The sequence below is a fragment of the Netta rufina genome (assembly GCF_964035555.1).
Source record: "Netta rufina genome assembly, chromosome: 12".
Lineage (NCBI taxonomy): Eukaryota > Metazoa > Chordata > Aves > Anseriformes > Anatidae > Netta > Netta rufina.
The window spans coordinates 12995208-13019775 of NC_140135.1; the positions used below are offsets into that span (position 1 = coordinate 12995208).

Below are 24568 nucleotides of genomic sequence, written 5' to 3' on the forward strand. Positions count from 1 at the left end.
TAGGTTATCAAATTTGAAGTATGCCTGTGAAATCATGGCTTTGAACTGTGTGTTCTGCGACTATTCTGCAGTGGCAGAATGACAGGAAGTTTTCTTGCACGTAATACTTGCTTGATTATTCCTAAAAAGCAAGCAGAAGAGGGAATGTAAATGTTAGCTGATGAGTCCTTGATAATGAATTCTGGCTATTAGCCCTATCAAATACTAATTATACCTTTTAATAACACACTCCTCTTTCCATGGCAAATAGGTATGCTGTGTCCATGGCAAGGAGAATTGGTGCCCGAGTCTATGCTCTTCCAGAAGATCTTGTGGAGGTGAAACCGAAGATGGTCATGACCGTGTTTGCCTGCTTGATGGGCAGAGGAATGAAGCGAGTATAAAAGGGTTGATCCATGTAAAAATTAAACAACAAAACACAACAAAAACCCAACCTGCCACCCTGGGTGCATGAGTAGCAGACCAGCTGTGTCCATGCTGAAATGCTGTTGGCCTAGGAACTGTTGAAGTTCAAAGGACGTTGTTTTGCTTTGCGAGACAAACTCGTACCAAAATTCTCAGGGAGAGGAGTTTTAACCAACAGATGTGCTCTTTTCCCAAATGAAAGTTTGATTTATCAAGAGCTCACAGAAATGCATTCATAACAGACCAGCACCTTGAACGCTGCTCTGGAGCTGTTTTCACCGCGTTATTTCTCTGATGCTTGGTGTTGTCCCCACCCCACCTCACCCCCGAGGGCTCTTGAGGTGGTCAGTATGAGTTGTAATGGGAATGGATCTTATTTCTTTCTGCAATCCAGCTTAATTGCTGTCATTTGGTCCAAGTGCATTCTGGGTTTGACCACTTCCTTAACTTTGCAAACAAAGCTACCATACAAGTTGGGACCTACAGACCAGCTCGCAATGCTAAATGAGAAATGTGTTTTGGAAGATGGATCTTCTGGTATTCTCTGTACATGGTGCTTCTTTTTATACATCTAACTATTTTGATTACTTTACAAATAAAGCATAGCAGTTTTTTCTCTTGCTGCTTATAAAAAAAGAAAGGGGGGTTGTTTGTATTTTTAAGTTAGACTATATATGAGAATACCACCATCCTTGGACTGCACACAGTAATGTGATACCATGTTGCTGATGGCACAGTTGCACCTGAGAACGGAAGTGAATGCATTTTTGTATGCATCTTGGTTCAGTTGTGTGTACTTAGAACATAATTTTTACAGAAATCTGCATGAAAAATATAACTTTTTTTTATTTAAAATGTTGTTGGATATAAAACTATACTACATTGTGGGGAGGTTTTGTGCAGGGAAGAGGCAAATGTCACGAACAGCAGGGTTCAATAAACTGAACAGCAAATGTGCTGGACTATAAAATTATTTTTACAGAAAAAATGAAGTGTTGTCGCCAAAGAAGGAAGATTCTGTATCCATAGGAGTTAATATTATCTTGCTTTGGCAAGCTGTTTGCTAGATTTTGAGATCATATTGCTATTCTGAGCTATTCAAAATGATGTAATATGGTGGCAAAGCATTAGTTGAAATAAAAAAAGACATTTAAATCCAGGGTTCTCTCCTTATTTACACTGTCCCAGCATTGAAGCCTGTTGTCAGATACTTTTAGCAGTGCTTTGGTTGCTTTCTGTATTTTGCAGCAGGTCCCACTGATCTGTAAGATCCCTAGAATTAGGGTGTACTTGAGGGGGTGAGGAGGAGGGTGGTTTTGTGTTTTTTTTCCTTTTTCAGTTGTGAGTGATTTTTAATTGGCAGTGTTTTTGTGAGGCGTTACCTTTATGATAGCTTCTCTAAAACATTACTCTCGAACTTGTGACTTACTGCGTGGCTAAAGATAATGGCCGAAGGTGTAGGGGAAAAGCCCCATTACAGCAAACCCTAGGAAAAGTAGGAGAAAAGGTTGTACCCATTCAGGCTCATGACCAGAGAGCCCAGGTCAGTGGAGGGGGGAGGGTGCAACAGTAGCAGCTGACACAAATCAGAACAGCAGAGAGATTGAAGAGAGGAATGCGACAGCAAGAAGCAAAGGGGAGGTTTTCCTGCAACTTCCCAAAGTGCTTGAAGCTGAGGAAAGCGAGGATTGTACTGAAACCCCTGAACTGAAGCAGAAACATTGCAAACAAAAGGCAAATCAAAAATGTATTGACCGTTTAATACTTGGCATGAATCTAATCACAAATCTGATAAGCAGGAAGATGCAGCATGTGTTGCTTTGTGTTGCTTTGTTGTGCAGCCCTGGTTTGTCCATTCACTGGTATCGCAGTAATAGCAAAATTTGGACTTACCATGCTCGTGTGAGGTTGCTGTTGTCAAAATGTCCACTTTTACCAAGCTAATGAGAGGTAAGAGAAAAAGTAAACCTTTTATTGTTGAAAACATATAAAATTCCTCTAAAGTCAGGGACAGATGCGGTATGTCCGTCACACCTCCTATTACCTCCTCTTATGAGCAGTTAGTAAACATGTTTTTGTATGTGTTTTTTTTTTTTTAAGAAAAAATTAATTTGGTAGGGACAGTGACCATTTAATGCTTGGCACAAATTGATCAAGAATCTGATGCAGAAGCAGATAAAAGATGTTGTTTCATTGTGCAGCCCCAGTGTGTCCATTGGCTGTTGTTGATGTAACAGCAAAGGCTGGACTTCCTCTGCACTCTACAAGAGCTTTCTCTTGACAAAAAGTGCATTTTTGTGCATTTTCAGCAAGACGCCAGTGTTTTGTACCACCACCACCACTTCCCTGTGGGGCTTTAGCCCACCTTCACCAACCTAAGCTCACTATGTCCACTTAACGCTTGTGTGGAGTTGCCTGCAGTTCCAACTGAAGATAAAATACATCACTGCTACGCTTCTGCGTTGTCAGCCGACAACTTCCATCAAACCACAATGATAACAGTGCAGCAAAATTAGAAAGGAACACTGGAGAACACCAACATTCATACCATGTGATAGCCACACTAGTACTACCTTCCCCTACTACCCAATGGGAAACACCACACTGAAATGCCATTGCCTCTGAGCATCACATCTTCACACCAACAGAACAATACCCCCTAACTGCAGCTGTAAAGCCTTCACCTGCACAGCATGACAACCACACTACTGAAGCAAAGTGGACAAAGACATGACAGTGATGTCACAAACTATCTTCTAATCATATTTTGGGTATTAAGTAATACAGCTGTGGGTGAAAGAAACACTGAAAAAAATAGGACAGTAGTGTTGTTTCACGATGCAGATTTTATAGTAGAAGATGGTTATGAGTCTATATAATATGATGTTACAGCTGCAAAGTCGGTAATTACTATCTAAAACGTTCTGAGTGCTTTTTTTTTTTTTTTTGCGGAGGGAAAGAGGGATGTTTGCATGGATGCAAGATGATCATTAAGTGTCAAAGATTCCCAATCAAAAACTTAAAACTGTTTTGACAGTACTTCAAATTTTACAAAGATTTAAACAACAAAATTCCAATATTGGCTTTATTCAGTCTGCTTTATTTTTCCATATTGCATTAATTACAAATGACTGACAAATGATTTCCATTTCAGACAAACACTTCTTCATCACCTCTTCCTTATACTTCCACATCATGCCTCTCCCTCTTCTCCTCTTCTTCGTCAGTCTTGCCTCGCAGTGCAGGTCCACACGACGCCTCCCTCTTCTTTCTTCCCCACCGGCTGCTGCTGCAAAGGAAGGACGAGACGCTTAGACCAACTCCTAAGCACCAACTCCTCTGCCTGGCAGATATGGGGAGCCCCGTCCCTGGAGAGAGCTCCCCACAGCACTGCCTGGCCCCTGGCTCAGCCCAGCCACCCTCCACACCAGACACCCAGACAGCCCCTGACAAAAACAGCAGAAATGAGCTTTGCTCACCTGAGGGACGCGCAGCAGAGCTCCAGCCGGTGCTGGAGCTGGGCTCGGAGGCGGGCACCCTGGGCAAACGGTGCTGGGCAGGCAAAGCAGCGGCCCGACAGGCTGCACCCCTGCTTACAGGGGGCTCGAGCCGCTGCCTGGACCGCAAAGTGCCCGGGACGCCAGGGCACTGGCTGGGCCCCGAGTTACAGGGCAGCCCTGGTCCCAAAGGCAAATGGAGGCTCCTTCTCTCCGATTCTGGGGCACCCTGATTACAGCGGGGGCCCTACAGGCACCTCCTGTCCAGGGCAGGGGACACGCACAGCCCTGCCTACAGGGCGGTCCCCCCACGCCTCACCGCCTTCCAAGAAAGCCTCGTGGAGCACGAGGCTCCGGCCTAGGCCCGACGGACGGGCTGGCCCTCCTGGCTGCAGCACACCACATCTTCAGGAGCCCAGGGAGACAACTCCGCGCCAACTGCGCGCACGTCACCCCAACCAAAAGCAACGCCAAAGGCGATGGGACTGTGCCCGCCTTCCGGCACAACACTTCCTCAGCCGGCCCCCTCCGATGGGGCGACACTGGGGTTGATCCTGCTGGCTGGCTAAAGCAGCCGGCTGCGGGGAGGGCGGGGGGGGGGGGGGGGGAGGGAAAAACTGATTTTTGCCCACAAATTACCTCAACATTTTCTTCAAAAAATTCCACCTTTGCCACTTCTAATTTACCTCAGGTTTTCCCTCAAAAAAATGCTCATTTTTGCCCACTAAGTTACCTCACTTTTTTCCTAAAAAAAATGCCAGATTTGACTCTCTAATTTACTTCAGCTTTTTCTTACAAAAAAGTCAATTTTTGTCCACAAATTACCTCAGCATTTCCCTTCAGAAGAATTCCACCTCTGACAATTTTAATTTACCTCAGCTTTTCCCTACAAATATGCTCATTTTTGCCCACAAATTACCTCAAAAATTTCCTCAAAAAAAAAAAAAATCCAGCTTTCTCCCTTCTAACTTACTATCTGAGATTTCCGAGGAAAAAAGGAAAAGGAAAAAGAGGAAAAAAAGAGAAAAAGCCACCTTTGACCCCTGTCACTCACTTACTTCAGCTTTTCAGTGAAAAAAAATGCTCATTTTTGCCCAAAAATTACCTCAACATTTTCCTCAAAACATTCCTCCTTTGACCCTTTTAACTTGCTTCAGCTTTTTCCTGAGGAGAAAAAAAGAAAATAAAAAAGAAAAGGTGATATTTGCTCACAAATTACCTCAACATTTTCCTCAGAAAAATCTACCTTTGACCCTTCTAACTTACTTCAGCTTTTCCCAGGAAATAAAAAAAAAAAAAAAAAGAGGATTTTTTTTTCAATTTACCTCACGTTTTCACTGATAAAAATGCTCATTTTTGCATACAACATTTTCCTCAAAACATCCTACCTGTGACCCTTCAATTTACTTCATCTTTTCCCTGGGGAAAAAAAAAAAAAAAAAAACTGATTCTTGCCCACAAATTACCTCAACATTTTCCTCAGAAAAAAAAAAAGTAAATAATAATGCTAATTTTTGCCCAAGTTTCTTCAGATTTCCCTTAAAAAAGAAAAATAAAAAATAAAAAAATAAAGCCATTTTTTATCCTTCTAACTTACTTCAGCTTTTCCCTGAAAAAAAAATTTTTTTTGGTTTTTGGTTTGTTTTCGTTTTTTTTTTTTCTCCCCCACAAATTACCACAGTTTTTCCTCAAAAGTGCCATCTTTGACCCTTTAATTTACTTCAGCTTTTTCCTTGGAAGCAACGCCCATTTTTGCCCACTAAATTACTCAAACTGCTTATTCTGTACCCTCTAAATCACCCCAGCTTTTCCCTCCTAAAACGCCACCTATGCTCACGTTAATTTTTCTTAGGCTTTCCCTCTAAAATGTTCACGCTGCCCATATTACCTCTGATTTACCCTGAAAAATGTTCATTTTGTCCCAAGCCACCTCGGGCCCGATCCTTCTCCCTCCCGCCCCCGCCTCAATTATCCCCACTTTTCTCTTAAAGAATTACCCCGAAACGCTACGCGGCTCTCTAAGATAACCGCCCAATGTCCCTAATTAACTTGTGCCTTCTGTAACAGCCCCCAGCTCCTCACACGGAGCGACTTTTTAAGGTTTATTACTACACCCCACGAAGCGCACCCTGTCGACGGCCGCTCTCCTCAGCCTCCGCGACTGACAGGCGCGTGGGCGGGGCTTTCAGTCAGCGGCCCGCCAACGGGCTCGCGCGCGGCGCGAGCGCCGCCCCCTGGCCGGCGCCGAGGGGAGCGGCGCGCTCCGTTCCCGCGCTCCGCGGCTCGGCGCAGCGCCGCCGTCCTGCGCGGGAAGAGCCCTGCAGCGCCCTGCAGCGAGGCGCGGGAAGCCGCGGGAAGCCGCGGGAAGCCGCGTCCCCGGGCGGTGCACGGGGTGTGCGCAGCCCCCCTACACCCCCGTGTCCCCCAGCGGTGACGGGCCGTGCAGCAGCAGCCCCCCGCCCCCTCAGAGGGGCACACGGGGCTTGCACAGGTGGCTGCTTGTGGTTACCTTGGTCTGCAGAATTGCAGGGCAAAGCATGTTAGTGCCCGCAGGTCGGCTGCGTGTCAGCTCTGTGGGGGCGGTAGAGGCAAGGATGCTAAGCTGGGAGGTGATCTGCGCCTCCTAGCTAAAGCAGTGCCCCTCTGAAGCAAATTGCCAATGCTCAAAGAGTTTAACCCGAGCCCAGGCAATTTTGTGAGCAGCTATTAAAGGACTGGGAAGGCTAGAAAGGCTAAATGCTTTAGGAGAAAGCAGGTAAGAGGTGGTTCTGCCTTCTCGCTAAAGGGGTTTCAACCAAAGCAGAGCTGATACTGTGTGAATGCTTGCCATGCTGCCGTGGGCTTGCATTGCATCCAGGCAGTGTGCTTGCTGGGTCTTAGCCCAGGCTCTGAGCCTCGTCTTGTTCTTTCTGCCTGTGCTCAGGTACACACTGAACGTCCTTGAGGACCTGGGTGACGGTCAGAAAGCCAACGATGACATTATAATCATCCGGGTAAACACCTTGCAACAATGTTCTCTTCATCTGGTTCTCTCTTATGCACATATTTGTTTCTTTTCACATGAGGGCTCTGAGGTGGTCAGTATGAATTGTAGTGGGAATGGATCTTGGTCTGCAATCCAATTTAATTGCAATCATTTTGTCCAAGCACATTCTATGTTTGACTGTTTCCTTAGCTTTGCAAACAAAGCTACCATACAAGTTGGGGCCTGCAAGGCCACAATGCTAAGTGAGGAACATGTGATTTGGAGACAGGTCTTCCTCTTACACAAACCTGCCCTTGTACAGGTTGCATGGTAGAAGCTGTCACCACATCGGAGCGTTTTTTGGCCATCGGGTGGCAGTCAGCCCCAGTGCAGGAGGGGACCGGCGAGGAGAGGTGGAGTGCCCTTCGGTCAGCTCCAGCTGCGTGCTGCTCTAGGGCTCAGTGCTTGGTGCTGCTCTGTGCTAGCAGCCCTGAGAGCAGGGGGCTGTGGCATGGAGGAACGCCGAATGCCAGGGGTCTGGGGGCTGTGGGAACAATGCACTTGGATGGGAGAGCAGGGAGTGAAGTTTGTTTCTGAAATATTAGGGAAGTGAGGGTCAAATACTGATTCTCCCCCTCTTCCATGAAATTTCTCAGTCCTGAGAAAACTGAGGAACTAAGGCCCCTGCTTCTGCAGATTTTCTTGGAAAATCCTGGCACCCTCAGCTTTTTGTGCAACGAATCGATGCTTAGGGTGCTTCATGTAACAGAAACTTGGCACCATGTTAATTTAATTTAAATTGACCATGTTAATTCTGCAGGAAAGGTCTCTGTGAGCAGACTTAACTCAGTGTACCCTTGGTGAGATTTCATCTCTGCAGGAAATCCAGATTTGCCAAGTGCAAACAGAGAATGTTGATTGTCCTTTGAGCCAGTCTGACAAAGGATGGGATTTGCCTTCGCTGCTGTTGTGAGCATGGGACGCATCCATTAAGCGCTGGCACACTGACATTGGAACCGGAGGTTGCTGGGCTGCTCCTAGGAGCCAGCATGGGGATGTGCTTACTGTAGAGTGGACAGATTCTTCCTGCGAGGTGTCTGCACCTGGCAGGGGCAGAGGCAAAGGTTTAACCCATCAAGGTGTTTTATCTGGCCAGGAATATGTTGCAAGTCAATAATCTTGCAAAAGAAAAAGCATCCATAAATACTTAATGTTTTTGTACCAGCTTGGGGAGGAATGTGCCTTTGAACCTGTGCTGCTGAAGCTTGTAAAAAAACCTCCTCTGTATTGATGTGCCACTATGGGACATTTATTTGCCAATTTAACAAAACTGAGTAGCATTTTGGAGCAACTGTGCAGAGGATGGTAATTGATGAGCTTGGGGGAAGGTCTGGTCAGGGATGAGACTCTGATCAGACCATACTTAATCACTGGAGTGGAGGACATGTTGTTCAACCTTGACCCTACACCTTAAATGAAGTTCATCCCTGGCCATGTGAAGCAGCATTTGGATGTCATTGGGACATTCTAGCAGAGCATCACATAGTCCACATAAGATTTTTTATAATATACCTACTGCAGAAATGGAAAATCGCCTTTGGGAGGATGGAGAAGGCTACTCTGTGCGAGAGAGGAAAGACAAGCAAATGACTGTGGCGGAGGCATCACAGGGTCTTGGCAGCATATCCTGGCAGCTGGAGGTAGGTGGCTTGAGGATACAGCAGTGGTGTGATGATACCATGTTAGAGATCATTAACAAAAGCAGGAGACAATTCATACAGACCATCCATGAGACACCCACGTTCCTTGCAGGGGCTAATGCATAATTCTGTTAGCTGAGGCTTGATACTCTGAGGAGTAGCTGAGAGATAAAAAGTTTTATTTTGTGACATTTGTTCCCACTACCCCAACACTGTTTTATTGTGTATAGTATATTAAAGACTGTCTTTGTCTCTTAACAGCAAGCATCCATATTCCATCTGTGGGAAGCTACCACATGTTCACAGAGACACCAATAGACTGAGTCTCTTACAGGGATTCCAAATGTGCTGGAAAACTTGCAATTTATTTGTATTTCAGCAGTACTCACAATCTCCTGTGCATGAACTGGACACGGGAAGACAGAAGAGCATGTGTGGTTGTGTTCAATCAGCAAGGGAGCAGAGGCTGCCCCAGGGCTGCGCTCACCAGCCCCACATCTCCAGCACAAGTCCCAGCCCTGTGCTTGCTAACATGAACTCTTTCCAAGCACATCAGTGGTGCCACTGAATCTTGATATTAGCATTTCAGAATTAATTCCTTTATGTTAAGAAAAAAAACTATTTTAATATAAAAAAAAGAAACCTCCTGTAATGAAACCCACTTTACATAAGCAGGTTGTGAGAAAATATGCCTCCACTTTATAATTTAAACACTGACAAAGCGTGGCCGACAGGGTGTCCTATCTCCTTGCAAAATACCACATGTGGCAGATGACTACCAGCAGGAAGACCTCGTTAGGGGGAGCAGGAGGCCCAGCAGCCATGCTGGTACCAGCTGCCCCACACTTGTCCTCGCTCACCAGCTCGGGTGGTGCCATGCAGTCCGTCTGGTCCCCTGGATGAGGGACACTGAGCACCGTCATGTTGTGGTGACCCGGGAAGGCACAGTGCAGCCCTTCGAGTGCTCCCCTGTACGTTGCTGTCCACTGCAAAAACCAAAACATCTTGCAGTCGCACTTCCAGGGGTTGTGAGATAAAAACACATACTTCAGTTTTGGCAGTTCTGTGAACAAGTGGATTGGAAGGGAGCTGAGGTTGTTCTTACTCAGGTGGAGGAAATGCAGTTTGTTTAAGTAGGAGAAAGCAGAGTCTGAAATAGAGGATATTTGGTTGTTGTTCAGGTACAAGTTTCTCAAGTTAAGCAGATGTCTGAAGGTGCAGTCAATAGCAGTGATTCTGTTGGCTTCAAGGTGCATAGTCTTGAGCTGGATCAACCCGTTGAAAAGCTGATTAGGCAAATCACCAATGAAATTGTGTCCTAAATTTAACACTCCCAATCTGGGAAGCTTTGTAAAAGCACCATTCTGAATAATCCATATCCGGTTCTTCCTGAGATTCAGATCATACAGGGCTTCCAGGTCCTTCAGGGAATCTCTGCCAATGGCTTCTATGTGATTGCCCTCCAGGGACAGCCTCATAAGGCTGGAGAGATTCCTAAAGGCTTGTGGGACATAGCGCATGTTGTTGGAGGCTAAGTCAAGTCTTTCTAAAGAGGGCAGGTGTGAAAATAGAAGTGGATGGATTTCAAAGATATTGCAATGAGACAAGTCCAGGCTGATGAGGTTTAATAGTCCTCTGAAGGTGTTTGCATGCAGGTAAGTGAGGCGCGAGTTCCTGCTGAGGTGCAGCTCTCGCAGCTTGCTGAGAGCATGGAAGGTTCCCGGGGACAGGAAAGTCAGATTGTTTCCATCCAGCCAGAGGCTGTGGAGGAAAGTCAGGTTCCTGAATGTGTTGGTGGTAAGAATCCGCAAATAATTATTGGAAAGGTTTAGAGAGACTGTGGATGGTGCTATTTCTCCAGGGAGGGATCTCAGTCCAGCTCTGTTACAGTGGATGATCTCTTCAGGTGCACATTTGCACATGCTTGGGCATGAATCAGAGAGATTCAGACTCAGTCCAGTCTTTGCTGCACAAGTAAATATAAATATAACAAGAAAGAACATGACTGGCCACAAGTCAGACACCACATCTAATAGTTGACAGATAGCGGAGAAGAAGACAAGAAAAAGAGCATGTACCTTTTGGATAGGTGAACCACAAGCATTGCAGGAACAGTGGGGCTGTGCTTTTAGCTCACAGTGAAATTAAATTAGCTAGTTCTGGCTGCTGCAGACCAATGGGGATCAAGTCTTAGGCAGATAAAAGCTGATTAAGTGCTGTTGCATTGCAAAGAGCATTACTGAGAGGCAGGAAGATTTCTCTGGCAGGGTTTTTCCCTACCTTCTGCTCTCTGCAAACAGCAGCAGGTAATAGACTTCACTTGGGATCTACCTGGGAGACCCTCCTGCTCCTGGATTGATCATGGTTCTCAGGATTGGCTTGGCAGTTTGCTAAAAAACCAACCAACCAATCAACCAACCAAAAAAAACAAAAACAAACAAACGAAAAAAACTGTTGGGAGTAGGGGAGGGATTTGGGGGATTTTCCTCTGGTTTGGACTTCAACACAGGCAGTTTAGAGTGGCTCTCCCATCTGGCATGGGATGTGGGAGACTGTCACGAGCTGAGCAAACCTCACGCTCACTGCCAAACGGGAATATGCAGGGCAGTGCCGTTTCCTTATTGAGCAGCATCTCAGGATAAGCCCTGAGTCATCTCTGGGTGGCAAGAGATTAACCCCATGGGTGAAGCACAGAGCAACCCAGGGGCATGCTGCCCTTCTTAGGGTGCTGCCTGTCTCCAGTGGGTCTGAAAATGCCACTGAGCAGGAAGAGGTGGACTTGGGTCTATAAAACTTACGTCCTTTGACTTCTCCCTGGTTTTCATCCTATATCCAGAGTGCAGAAGAAAAGATTTTGTTTTAATTTACAAGATTAAATATTTTCATTCTCCCCATGTAGAAAATTGTATCTTCCCATTGTAGATAATTTGGAAAAGGAGAAGCGACTGGACACACATCTGAGCTCTCCTCAGGTTCCCATGCTCACATCAATCTTTTGCTGCTTCTGCTCTGGAGGAAGTATGAGGAACCTCAGGGGGCTGATCACTGTTGCACCTGACAGCCGGGGACTGGCAATCTCCTGTCTCATTATTTTACTTACAATGCCAACATGACTAGGCCTGGATGATGTGTCAGCAAGGTAAACAGTGACACAATTACTGCTTTTTTTTTTTTTTTCCTCACTATTTTATTTTTTGTTTCCCCCCTCGCTTCTCTATATTGGAGTTCTCAAGTTTTTGATGTGCTTGAAGCACCTTCTCTCAGCGCCTTCCGTTCAGATGCATTTTCTTGCTCATCATTTCTTGGTCTGCCTTAGTTTTTTCTTTCATGGTTTTGGATTTCTTTTCTCTCACCAGTTCCTCGTATGGTAATCAGAATCTGCTCTGACAACTCTGTCCAAACAGTGGCTAAAAAAACCACAAACGTATGATATGCCCAATGGTAAATGTTAAATGTACAAATTTGCAAACCCATTGCTTTCTATGCAGAAGCAGGTTAGGTTTGCCATACTGTTAGATCACTGTGTTGGCTTCAGTTAGTTCTGTTTTCCTCTGCATTTTTTAAGCAACAACCCCCCAAAGAACAGTTTCCTCCTGGAAGCTTGGCTGGGACTGCTGCGTTGTGTAATGGAGACCATCTTCCAGCTATAAACAACAACATTTACTTAGTTAAACATCTTTGTCTTGGTGTTACTGGGGTCCAAATGCTTGTTTTCACCCTGAGAGCAGAAGTGTCATGGCCTTGGCAAGTGGCTTGTCCTGGGAGTCCTGGAGGAAGATGCAAACATGTGCTGCTCACACTATCCGGATACTCACAACTGGGGCCATGCCAAAGGCTTTAGTGGATGAAATCTTCATGTTCTCTGCATTCCTGGCTCAGCTGGGACTGCAAAGGAGCCAGATTTCTGCTGGTCTCTGTACAGGATGAGTGAGCTGCTCCATGTCCCCAGCCAGGAATGGTCTGTCTCACTTCTAGCTGAAGCTTTGTAACTCAGTCTGAAGAAGATAGATCACTTCCTCTGGTGTCCTTTTTGTTCTACACAGGCTTTATTTCTGGTTGTAATCCCGTTTGCGTAGCCCTTGTTTAAGCCCAGCTCTCTGTTTAAATCTGCTTGTTTTGCAATTGATTTCATATTTGAAATTTTCAGAGACCAAAAGTATGCAGTTCAATGGGTGCAACACGTTTCCAAAGTCACTTATGCGCTTGTTTTCCTTACTACTTTTAGTAACTTGTAAATCGCTTAAGGCCAATTATTTGAACAAACAATGTCATAGTGGATAATCTCAGTGTTGGCAGTGGTATTGGCTGGACACAAACAGCTTATAAAAGAAATGCCTTGGAAACTTTCTAAATGCTAAATGTGGAAAGAGCTTCCCTCTTCCCTCTGAACTGCCTCTGCCACACTGCACTATAAGGTGCAACCAGACACTGAACTGCTTCAAAAATTGTTTTCCAGCAGATGAATGGGAGCAAAGCTCTTTGATAACATATTCTGATGGGTCCCAGCAATCTCGTCCCTGTGCTCACTGCTGTGCTGCTGCAAAGTGGAGAACTAGGGATTTCCTCAGGCCTGCTCAGTGCTTCCATGTAAAATCTTGGCTCCAGGAAATAAAGTGAAACACTGACTAACATCTTCCCTTTAAAAATGTTAGTAGTTCTCCATCCTGGCCAAAATACTGGTTTGTCAGAAAAAGAACCCCTGCCAGAACTGATTATGCTTCAGAAGTACCCGAGGCAGTGTTAAGACCCAGCACACAAAGACAAGGACCATGGATGCTGGGTGTGAGCAGGACTCAATGCCTCAAACATCAATTTTCAACTGGGGGCTGGTCACAGCTGCTGTCCTCCCTAAAGCCCCGAAAAAGATGTGACAGCAGCGTTCTCCACAAGAGTGTTCAGAGGCTGGTGAGGAATGAAGTAGATTCTCTAATCTTACTCACAACATTGAACAATTAATCCCTAAAGAAACCCTTAAACAAACAAAAGTGGGAAGGAGGAATGCATTTAAAAGTTTATAGAGTGCTGGGGGAGCCCAGCTGCAGGCAGGATGGTTTCGGTGTGTGCGTGCAAAAGGCTTGTTGTCCATCATGATGCAAATGCACTGTCCAGCACGATGCAAACTTGTCGCTCCCAGGCTGCGTGCGTGCAAGGAGTCCCCTTCTCCTGCTGCTGCCCTGGGACTGTTTGTTGTTGTTGTTGTTGTTTTTCAGAGTTAGGGAATCCTGTTGTAAATCAGTACTGAAGGGGTTAGAGCCTTGCTGACCTACACTGGGAGATGTGTTCTGGGGAGCACGTTTATGAGAGATTTTTCTGTCTCACTTTCTCCAAAAGAAACAAAGCCCATGAATATGGTCTGTATTTAGGTCCCATGTTGCTTTGAGAATTTGGCAGGCCGGCAAGGTTTAACCTCAGGAGCTGGCTCTGATGGTCTGCTGGAGCAGTCTGATACGCTGCCTTTTTGGAATATTCCATCCCTGACAGAAATGCTTCCCTATGAAAACTAAGACCTGAGAATTGGAGTGCATTAATCCATGTTGTAAAAATGTGCACAGCTGATCAGAAGTTGCTCTTTGAACACCGTGTATATTTTTGTTTTGTTTTGTTTTTCTTTAAACACTTCTAATGAGCACTTCAGGTGTATGGGCTTGAGGGCAGAAAGGAAAACCTGAGTTTGCTGTAAGCATGAAGCAAAAACTCTGTATTCTCTTGACCTGTGCTCTTTTTCAGCTCCTTGATATAAAAGACATGCACAGAATTGTTCCTCAAATACGTGCCCCAGGAAGTACTAGCTCCTTACCATTTAAAACCAAATAGGTGTTCTTGTGGTGAAAACTCCCACCTCTTGAAACTTTCCAATCAGACGAACAGTAAAAAGCTCGAAGACTCTGCCCTTGTTCTGAGCTCTGTGCTGGGTTCTGATGCTGCAGGTCCATGTGCTGGGCCAGAATGTGCATTTAGGAGCCTGGCTGCGGAAGCTGAACAAACATGACCTGCAAGCTCAGGAGGCATTAGCTCAGCTGCAGTGTTGCATGGCACAAGGCTGATTTATGCACAGACAGTTTGGGCATCCATATTGGGCATGCCTTATATCTTGCTGCTGCTCCTGTACTGGCAATGCTCAGAAATAGAGCCATAGAACCGTAGAGCCAGAAAGAGAGAGAGAGGGAGAGAGAGGGAGAGAAAGGAAGGAAGGAAGGAAGGAAGGAAGGAAGGAAGGAAGGAAGGAAGGAAGGAAGGAAGGAAGGAAGGAAGGAAGGAAGGAAGGAAAAAGAAAAGAAAAAAGAAAAGAAAAGAAAAGAAAAGAAAAGAAAAGAAAAGAAAAGAAAAGAAAAGAAAAGAAAAGAAAAGAAAAGAAAAGAAAAGAAAAGAAAAGAAAAGAAAAGAAAAGGGGAAATAGATTTGGAAATGGAGTTTTTGCACATCACTAAATGGAGCTTTGGAGCAAGAACTTGGGGTCAGATAAGGAATCAGATACATTGGGCAATGCTGGGGGGGAGAAGCAGGGTAGGTTTTGGCAAAGGACAGCTTGAGGTATGACCTACTAAGAGATATGGAGCCAGAACAAAGGTTTGAACCATTTTTGAGGTACCATTAGAACAGAATAGGCACAGTCAGTGTCTGTGAGGATCATAACTACATCTGTAAGGGAAAACATTATATTTAAATCTAAACAGTCTGAGTTTGTTATCTTTGCAAAATAAACATTCTCATGCATTTGACTTTTTTCCATGCTTACGAAGTGCACTGGATGTTGGACGAAAAACAGAGTGAGATCTTCTAGAGGCCATTTGCATGCAAAACAGTTAGTAGCAAGAATTCCTAGCTGAGGGTGTCCTGTCACATACAGTTAGTAAAATATTGAATGAATTTGGATCAGAGTGAGTGCTGACCTTTCATGTCATTCCTTTGAGCGCCAGCAGTCCTCCAGATCTGAAGCGGGGTCTGTAGATGGATGATTGGCTGGCAAAAGACACATTTTTTTTGCTTTGCAGTAAGACAAGTAACTTCTGCACTTGTACATCCTGTATGCTCCTACTGACCTGTTTTGTGGATGTTTAGTTTGTAAAAAGGACAGAGTTCTTGCAGTGTGTCTGTAGAAGATGCATCATCTGTTTAAAACCTCTTGAGCAAAACAACTATGTCTCCTGGTGCTAGTTGTGGTATGTATGTATGAACTGAGCACAAATCTTCGTCATAAAGCTTTTTGATTATGTCTTGACTTTTTCAACTGCCAAGCCCTTATGGGTATTACTGTTTCCTTTATATTTTTCTCTCTCTTTTTTTTTTTTTTTTTTTTTTTCCTGAGTAATGCAAACTTCAGCATTCCAGGGTGTCTCCCTTTCTCACCTGCCCTTTCCATGACAACCTCAAATGCAAGGGTGGAGGAAATGAGTGAGAAAAGGAAGAGAAAGAGATGACACAAATCCAAACTAAAAATCTATGAAATTGGTGAGTGTGTGCATTGGGGAGATTCTTATGTATGCTGAGATGCCAGGGATGTTCTGACTTGTAAGTTGGTTAAACCTGGCTGTAAAACACAGTGCTCGAGCCTTTGGGACAGATGAGGGAATCTCCCATCCCATGCAGTGATTTGGTATCGTCCTCCCTCAAGATACCTGTGATGCTTAGGTCTGCTTCTGTGTTAAACCATTTCATTCTCAGTGTGCCATTTCCTTGAGATTCTTGAACTTTATTTCCCTTCCAGATTTTGCCCCAAGTACAGGCACCATGTCTTCCTGCAGCCTGACAGTCCTGACTGCTGTCTGCTTTGTTGTTGTGTCCATGAAGCTGTAGATCAGCTGCACTGTGATAAATAAAATGCTGCATGGGATTCCCCTTTAAATAACCGTCTCTTTTTGCATAGACAATACCAAGAGCCAGACTGTAATATGAGGCAGACAAAAACAAAAGCTGCCAATTTGGGTGCTTTAACTCTTTTTCCTGCCTTAGCAAGTATCTCTCTCTTCCAAGAGAGTTTGCTGATGAGCATTTCCAGCATTCTTTGCAGTTCCTGCTGTGTGAAAGACACAGATGGATAGAAAGATGAGTTTGTTCTCCACAGCTTGCTCAGACCATGTTTGTTTTTGTTTTTGTTTTTGTTTTCTTGTTTGTTTGGGGGGGAGTGTTTTGGTTTTTTGTCTGTTTCATCTCTCTCCTAGGTCACACTGGTGTAAGCAGAGCCTGCTGGTTATGGAGCCTGTGATGCCCATTGCCTCTGGCGTGCTGCACAGTCCCAAAGCAAGGGCAGGCACTGGGGTTTCCCCCCAGCCACTGGGGTCAGACATCCTCCGCTTTGAATTAGCATTCAAAAAAGTGGATGAGTGGGGGTCCATCCTGGTGAGGGACCGCGGCTGGCAGCAGCTGACACTGCTGACAGGGACTTCTGTGGCTGCCTTCCATCCGACAAGTGAAGCCTTGCCTGCAGAGCACAGCCCACATCTCCCCAGTAGATGGGCTGTTGCTGCAGAGGAGATCACAGTTGGGGTACTGAGGCTTCTGGATGTTTACTTTGCCCCAGTTTTCATTTTCCAGAAGCCCTCTTGGATGATGCAGGAGCTTCTTCTAGAAAGAGGCTGGGGCCAGGTGGAACATGAGAGGCGAGGGAGGAGGAAGCAGATGGAAAAACTTAGTTTTGTGTGGATGGGAAGTTAGTGTGATTTCACAGCCTTGCTGATCTGCTAACTTTGATTGTGTGCTACTCCAGTGCAGCCTCAGAGCCAAGTCTTCTCTCTGCCACGTGGATTTTTCCTGCTGTTCTCCTTGGTTTGAGTAGTGTGCATGTCTTTTCATGGACTTGGGCAGTGCTTTTCCATGCTACTAATTGGGATACAGGATCATCCTCCTTACACAAGCAATGCTGTGATGTTCCCCTGCTTTCTGTTTCTTTATGTTCACATTATGGTCAGTTTTGCCAGTACTAACAACCTATTCCTCTCTCAAGTTTATTAGCAAGCACTGGGACTCTGTAAAGTGAGTGGGAATCCCCCTGCCTATAGAGGTACACAGATCCTAATCTTGGGGCTCTCACATCTTGCATGTACATGGAGGGGGGCGCAGAAGGGGACCGTGTGTGGGTGTATCCTCCTGGCCCAAGAACTGCTGGAGAAACCAGCTTTTGATATTTGTGTGAATTATTTTTTTTCTTGCTTGCTCTTTTTTTTTTTTTTTTTTTTTGGTTGTCTTGTTCCTCTCTCCTGATTTACTGCATATGCTCACGTGGCCTTGGAAAGGGGGGTTCTCAAACTGTTTCACTTCCAAAAGGAAAAGAAGCTGGCAGGCATTCATATTTCAGTCCTCAAGTTATGTATGTTAAAGTCTCCCGGTGGAAAAATGGAAGATATAAGAGAGCAGAGAGCTGGTGGAGATACTCGTTAAGCGAAAACGGAAGAAAGAAGCATGTAACCCTAGAGCTACATCCAGACAAATTAGAGGTTTCACAGGTATGTTTTCTGTCTGTTGTTAGAACATTTCCATTGATTTTATACATTTTGTGGTAAGATGCCTCATTTTATCTTATGTAATTGTAGGAATGACTGTATTTTAGGAGTAGATTATAAGATATAAGTTGTTCACATGCAGAGGGGATAATGTTTTTATCAATGAAACCTTTTGTTATGTATGTAGCTAAATCAAGTATTAAATCAGATATAGAAGGCTTTGTGACTAGTTCTGAGATTTAAACTTCCATAGGTTGAACAAAGGGGTTCAGAATAGAGTTAAGGGGGAAAGGAGACTTTATTTTTCCTTCTACGCAAACAAACCCTTTCTCTGTTTTAAGACTTGTTTGATTAAAAAATGTGGGCTTGTGATTCGGTACCTTAAATACCAGCTCACTGCAGAAATCAGTATTAGTATTTTCCTATTGAATTTTCGTTATGCTGAGAAAATAAAATTAAAATTCAATTTTGTCAGTGTGTTCAGAGGAACATATTGCATATTTTGCATTACGGAAACAATAAGCGATCGTATACTAAATGGTTAATATAGAAAATATTTTTGAAATGATCAGTTACCCTCTTTTAAATGAGAGATCATTATTCAACTCTGTTGTCTTTACTTGGTCAAAATTTCTGTTGTTTTAAGGGCCCCATGAGAATTCTTAAATGCCTAAGTGATTCCATAAGGACTTAATTAAAAGGAATGGTCTTTTTATTATATACAGTAAAATACTTCGTCTGATTTCTTTATTGACTATAAAATCTTGAAGCTTGAAAAATGTTCTGCTTAGAGTACAGACTTGAGAGCCGTTGAACTGGAACAAAGAGATCTGTCAAAGGACTCTCCTATTTTAGCTGCTTTGTAGCCACATTTTTCCACACTGAAAACCAGTCTTAATCTTTCTAAATGAATGGTAAATACTGCTGTTAACTCTAGTGCTTGTAAGAACTGTGTATGTAAGTGTCTGTTGCTTATATCTACATGGAAAATATTTCTTTTCTGACTAAAAGCCATCACGGGGGCAAGAGATGCAGATTTGAATTGAGAAAGACTCTGATTGTAGGTGATATTTTGTAAAGACCCTTCAGTGTCTTTGTATCTAGCCCCGTGATTTAAAAAAAAAAAAAATCAAAGCCTGCTTTCCTAATAGCTTTACTAAAAGGCTGCTTTCATGCCTGTGAAGTCCCAGGAGATCCTCAGGTGTGAACTACCTAATCCCCAGTGGCAAGTACTGCCTTTTACATTATTTTAACTGTACAGAGTGCTGGAAATAGAATGAGAAAGCAAAGAAAAGGATTACAAGGAGCTTTAGTGCTGCCTTTGGTCTCAGAAGGTCTTGAAGTATCTGCAGCTCTTGAGTCAATGATCTTTCTGCTCAGCTGGCCACAAAAAGCACCATCTGTAATAGCAGATGAAACCCAGCTGCTCGCTTTTCTGCCAGGCCAATTAAAAAGTGTCATGACCTCTCTAGTGCTAATTGTGTCCTGTTAGTGGGACAGAGGAAAGGAGTCCAACAGGGTTGCCTGGTATAACAGCTCTCAGATTCCTGACATCATTTTAAGTTATTTTATTTTATTGCAATTCTGTGATTCCAGAACTAAAATGGCCGCAGAGTGTATGTCTAATACATGGTTTCTGATCTGCAGGTGAGCAATGTGATAGAAAAGTGCCACTAGCACATGAATTTCCTGCAGAAGCTCCCTTTCTGCCAGCACCAACATGCAGAGCAACTACTCTGTGGTCATCACCACCAGAGAAACTCTCCAAGTCCTCTATACAATGCTGGCAAACTCATCGGCTGCATTGCGCTCTCTGCCTCCCTGCCCACTTGCCTCTTCAGATTACCAGTTTTCGTTAATTCCAGCATTTTTCTCCGTGGTTTTTGTTCTCGGTTTGGTTGGAAACAGCATGGTAGTTGTGGTGCTCTGTCGTCACAGTAGCCCCAAAACAGTTGCTAATATCTACATTTTCAACTTGGCCTTGGCAGATTTGCTGTGCCTTGCCACACTTCCCTTCTGGGCTACCTATTACTCACAGAAGTACAACTGGCTCTTTGGATCTCTCATGTGCAAAATCTCCAGTTCTGTCCTGTGCCTGAACATGTTTGCAAGCACATTTTTCGTTACATGCATGAGTGTGGACCGGTACCATGCTATTGTCCATCCTATTCGCTCTCAAAGAAGAACTCCACAACAGGCGTATTTTATAGCAACGGTTGTGTGGGGCCTTGCTGGTTTGTCCTCCCTTCCAACTTTTTATTTCCGTGACACACATTACATTAAAAGCCTGGGGGTGAAAGCTTGCATTATGGCATTTCCTCATGAGAATTATGCGAAATGGTCTGTGGGAACAGCCTTCCTCAAAAATGTACTCGGCTTCTTCATCCCCTTGACAGTGATCACAACATGCTACATCTGGATCAGGAGGCACTTGCTAAAAGCACAGAAGTTTGGGAAAAACAAGCAGAAGATGGACAAAGTCCTGAAGCTGGTGGCTGCTGTTGTTGTGGCCTTCTTAATTTGCTGGCTCCCATTCCACATTTTAACCTTTTTGGATGCCCTAGCTCGTATGAACATTATTAACAACTGTGATGTGACAGGGATCATTGACACAGCACTACCATTTGGCATCTGCATGGCGTTTGCCAACAGCTGCATCAACCCTTTGCTGTACTGTTTTATTGGGAACCAGTTTCAGGAGAAGCTCCATCGCTTGTTTAAGCGACGAGTTTATCAGTTCAACAGCCAACAAGAAAGTTCTTCTTTGAGGAAAGGGAGCTGCTTCAGAGACACTGAGACCCCCGTGGGCAGGGAGAGAGGCCCTGAATCCTTTCTGTAGACACTGGGTTGTGACATGGGGCTGTGTCAGTACAGCTGGCTGCCCCTGAAATGGGGACACGTTTTTCTCCAGTTCCTTTCATTTTTTGTCCTTTCACTCACCAGCTATTTGAAGGAGAATCTGTTTTTTTCTCATACATGAGGATTTATTCTTCCTTCCTTTTCATAATGAGCACTAAAGGGAAGATTCTGGCAAATAACTGTATTGATGGCATTTTAAATATCTGCTTATATGTGCCTGAGATCAGGCAAGTGTTTAATACAGAAAGATAAGATACACCAGAGGAACATTTCACCATAGCTACAACTGTGTAGGTGCTGAGTATTACACCCTGACTGCGATGATTTTCTAAAAGAAATTCTCATTAGAGAATGTGTAAATAAAGCAGTGCAGATACTTCTGTACCTATCTGTAAGAAAATATTTGATCTTTATTATGTACACACACACACACATATATATAGTTTTGAAAATATATTGCTAGAGATAACATATGTTAAATGCATCAGATATACCTCCTGCTTGCTTGGGCCCAGGATCCTGAGAACAGGTGGAGACATGGATTTGCAAATTGCTGGAGGCAAAAGAGAATTAGTGGGGAAAAGTCCTACCACATGAATGTTTTTAAACCTTTCTCGTAGCATATAACAGGTTTGCAAGCCGGGTAGTCCTTTCCTTTGGTCCACTGTGGTCACTTTTGACAGTAATGCCCTAGGAACAGTCCTGGTACACCAAGTCCTGGTGCTACACGGGTGAGATAAGTTCCACACACTGTCCAGCAGCCTTCAGGGAAAGGACTTGCTGATGGTCTGGACTTTTTGCATTTCAAATGTCACTTACTACTGTATTTTTTGGGTACTGTATACAAAAACCCTAAATGACTCTGTCTTGACACCCAGAAGCAAAACCATGGTGTGATTGCTAAGACTTGCCCACATCTCAATGCATAAGCTTTCTCATTTATAAATAAAAGAAAGGGGAAAAAGATTGTGGCAAATAATGACTCTATTTTGAGGTTATGTTTGATTATTTGAAATTTGCTTTTGCTAAAGAGATACTGATTCTAACCACCAATGTGGATCCTTCCAAAATGATTGTGTTTATTAGGCTCAGTATAAAAGAGGGATTTTTTAGCACCATGCTCAATTTCCAGCAGGCTGTCCCCATGCTGGAGGACACAAGGACCAAAAGATAATTAGCTTCAGTGAAATGTGTCCAAAAAGTTACCCTTGAAGCTTGTCTAAGCACTTCTGAGTCCATAAATAAGAAATTATACATGCTGCCAGGGTAACAAGGAGTCTGGCCTCCCTGAAAATCCCAGTGCTGGCCAGTGCCTGGGAGCCTTGGGAACATGATGCAGGAGCCATGTATCACTCTTAGAGCAGGGGCATGTTGCTTTGCTGGTGCCCTTGAAAATAGGATTTTGCAAGAAATTTGGCAGTTTCAGAGTGATGTGGGAAGAAATTTTGTGCAGAACTGAGCAAAATGGGGCCTTCAGGAATATCCACTTCTCCCTGTCCTGGTTTGGTGTTCTGGTAGTAGGGTATGCAACTGGAGAGATGCTTATCCCAGAAAATGGAAGAGACGCCACTGTGTTTCCCCTGGAATGTTTTTGTTGAAAATGTTCCGACAAGCTAATAGTGTCTGGGGCGTTGGATATTTCTGGAAGGACAAACTGTTAATTGCTTAGCAATGAACACAACAACACAGTCATGCTACTGCAGAACAAATAATTATACTAATAAAATTACCAGGTGTTCAAAGTGGTAGGCTCAGAGGGGTAATAAGAGGTTGTAGAGCCTTTTTACCTTTGCTGCAGTACAGATTGGGTCAGTAATCAGCACAACTGTGCCACTAATTGGCATCTTGGTAGTCTCAAAACAAAATACAAACTACATGAACTGACCCCACTCCTACCTGTGCTTCAGCTGTATCTGTTCTGGGCGTAAGTACAGCTTATATATTTTCAACATGTCAGTTTGGACCTGCTCAAAAAGAACAGTTTTCATCCAGTCCTATGCCTGTGCAAACCTCTACAGGTAGGAAAATAAGACAGAAATCTGAAATCTAGCTACAGTTAGATTTACACCTGTGAGAGGCAAGGAAAATGAAGATAAAGCTTCCCAGAGGATAGAGCAGCAATGCAGGGTCTCCCATGGCTGCAGCTAGAGAGCAGAAATCAATGACTGCTTCTTGGGGCTGAGAGCTGCACTCTTTTCTTCTCAGAAAAAAAAAATAATAATAATAATAAATGGGAGGCAAGACAGGGAGAGGAGGAAAATCCCTTCTTTCAAAGGTCACATTCTGCAAGGGTGAAAGGGTGATAAACCAAGAGAACTCACTAGCTCAGCAGTGACATTTCTGTTTGCCAAATCTGCTTTGTATTTTATACATAAGTCACGAATTTGAGTAGCTTGGTTAAACAAACACCCAAAAAAGACTGTCTGGAGAGGAACCTGAGATGGAAGTCAGGAAGATCTGTGTTGGTGTTGCTTTATTTTTAGAGCAAATTGAATACTGTTGTGCTCTATGACTTTTTCATGCTAGAGTTTCTCTTGGGATTTTTCAGGGATTTTCCATGGAAAATGTGATTTTCCACACTTTCAGAATGTTGTGTTTATTTTTTTCTGGATTTTATGAAAAAGAATGTAGACACATATGCAAGTGTTGTTTTTTTTTTTGTTTGTTTGTTTTTTCTTGCAAATTTAGAAGCTACTTCTTTCCTTTCAACATAACATTTTGCTGATATTTGCAAACCATTCTAGTAGCGTGATGCATGCAATTTTCTCAGGGAATCTCAAGCACATGCGTGGTTTCTCAGTGTCTTGCTCTCTGTGCAAGTATGGTGAGATGAATTTATGAGCAACAGTTGGTTTTGGAGAGGTTGTGCCAGTGTCAGTGCCAAGGCAAACCTGCTGCAGAGGGGTGAATGATGCTCTTCCCTGTGGAAGTGCTAATGATTTGGAGTTAAAGCTGAGTGGCAGCATGATTTCTTTGGAAAGGGGGATGTTCTGGAACATTGCTAGGCCTGTCAGTGTGTCTTTCCCGAGAGAGGCATGGAAGGGATGGTTTCCCATTGAGTTCATTTGGTCTCTGTCATATTTGTACACCAAATCCTATTTGCAGCTTCCTTTTCTAGCTGTATTTGATTACTATCAGCTGAAATGAATTGCAGAGAATCTTGATCCAAACTGAGCATCCTGTGTGTGTCCCTGAGCTGACTTTAGTATGCTCCTTCAATATATGAAGCAGAGCAAGTCACTGGCATTTATTAGCATGAACTAGTACTGAGTGCTAAGCTAAATGCCTTGTTTATATAAGATATACAATAAGAAATGTTTGGTACAGCATGTTCTCACTGAGAAGTCAACACAGCCTGAGCCTGCCCTGGCACCTACTCAGCACACTTGTCCAACTCCTTGGGCCAGAGTATGGGCAGGAATATCATCTTGCTACACTGCAGCTGACAGTTGCAGCTTAGCTGCCTTCTGTGGTGAGTCCCCTTGCCCTTCAGCCAAGGGACAAACAAATTGCTTGTGCTTCCCTGTGAAAATGAGGACCATCTGGGAGTTGTCCTGGAGGGAACACAGAAAAGCTGAAATGTGGGGATGCAGAGGTCTGGCAGCCTTTCCTTGAAGCTGGCAGGCTTGCTGCTCTCGTCTCAACTTCCCATCCCTCAGAAGAAAATGACTGTTCTTGTTGGGATGGGCTGCTCCATTCAGCTCC

The 24568-nt window shown here is 44.1% G+C and overlaps 3 protein-coding genes across 8 annotated transcripts in view; 2 read left to right on the plus strand and 1 right to left on the minus strand.

Moving 5' to 3' along the window:
• PLS3 (plastin 3) overlaps positions 1 to 1555 on the plus strand; it is a 49972-nt gene extending 48417 nt beyond the window's left edge. For all 6 annotated transcript variants that reach the window (XM_084294371.1, XM_084294375.1, XM_084294374.1 and 3 more), the window contains one exon: positions 251 to 1555. In XM_084294371.1, the coding sequence (XP_084150497.1) occupies positions 251 to 383 (133 nt within the window). In that variant the 3' untranslated portion in view covers positions 384 to 1555. The remainder of the gene's footprint in view (positions 1 to 250) is intronic.
• Positions 1556 to 9307: 7752 nt separating this feature from the next.
• LOC311213934 (uncharacterized protein) lies at positions 9308 to 10570 on the minus strand (the record flags this gene model as incomplete). The annotated part of the gene is made up of 1 exon (XM_084294271.1): positions 9308 to 10570. The coding sequence occupies one exon, from the start codon at positions 10568 to 10570 to the stop codon at positions 9308 to 9310; it is 1263 nt and encodes a 420-aa protein (XP_084150397.1).
• Positions 10571 to 19724: 9154 nt separating this feature from the next.
• AGTR2 (angiotensin II receptor type 2) lies at positions 19725 to 20843 on the plus strand (the record flags this gene model as incomplete). Its single annotated transcript, XM_084294363.1, has 1 exon — positions 19725 to 20843. The coding sequence occupies one exon, from the start codon at positions 19725 to 19727 to the stop codon at positions 20841 to 20843; it is 1119 nt and encodes a 372-aa protein (XP_084150489.1).
• Between the last annotated feature and the right edge of the window lie 3725 nt (positions 20844 to 24568).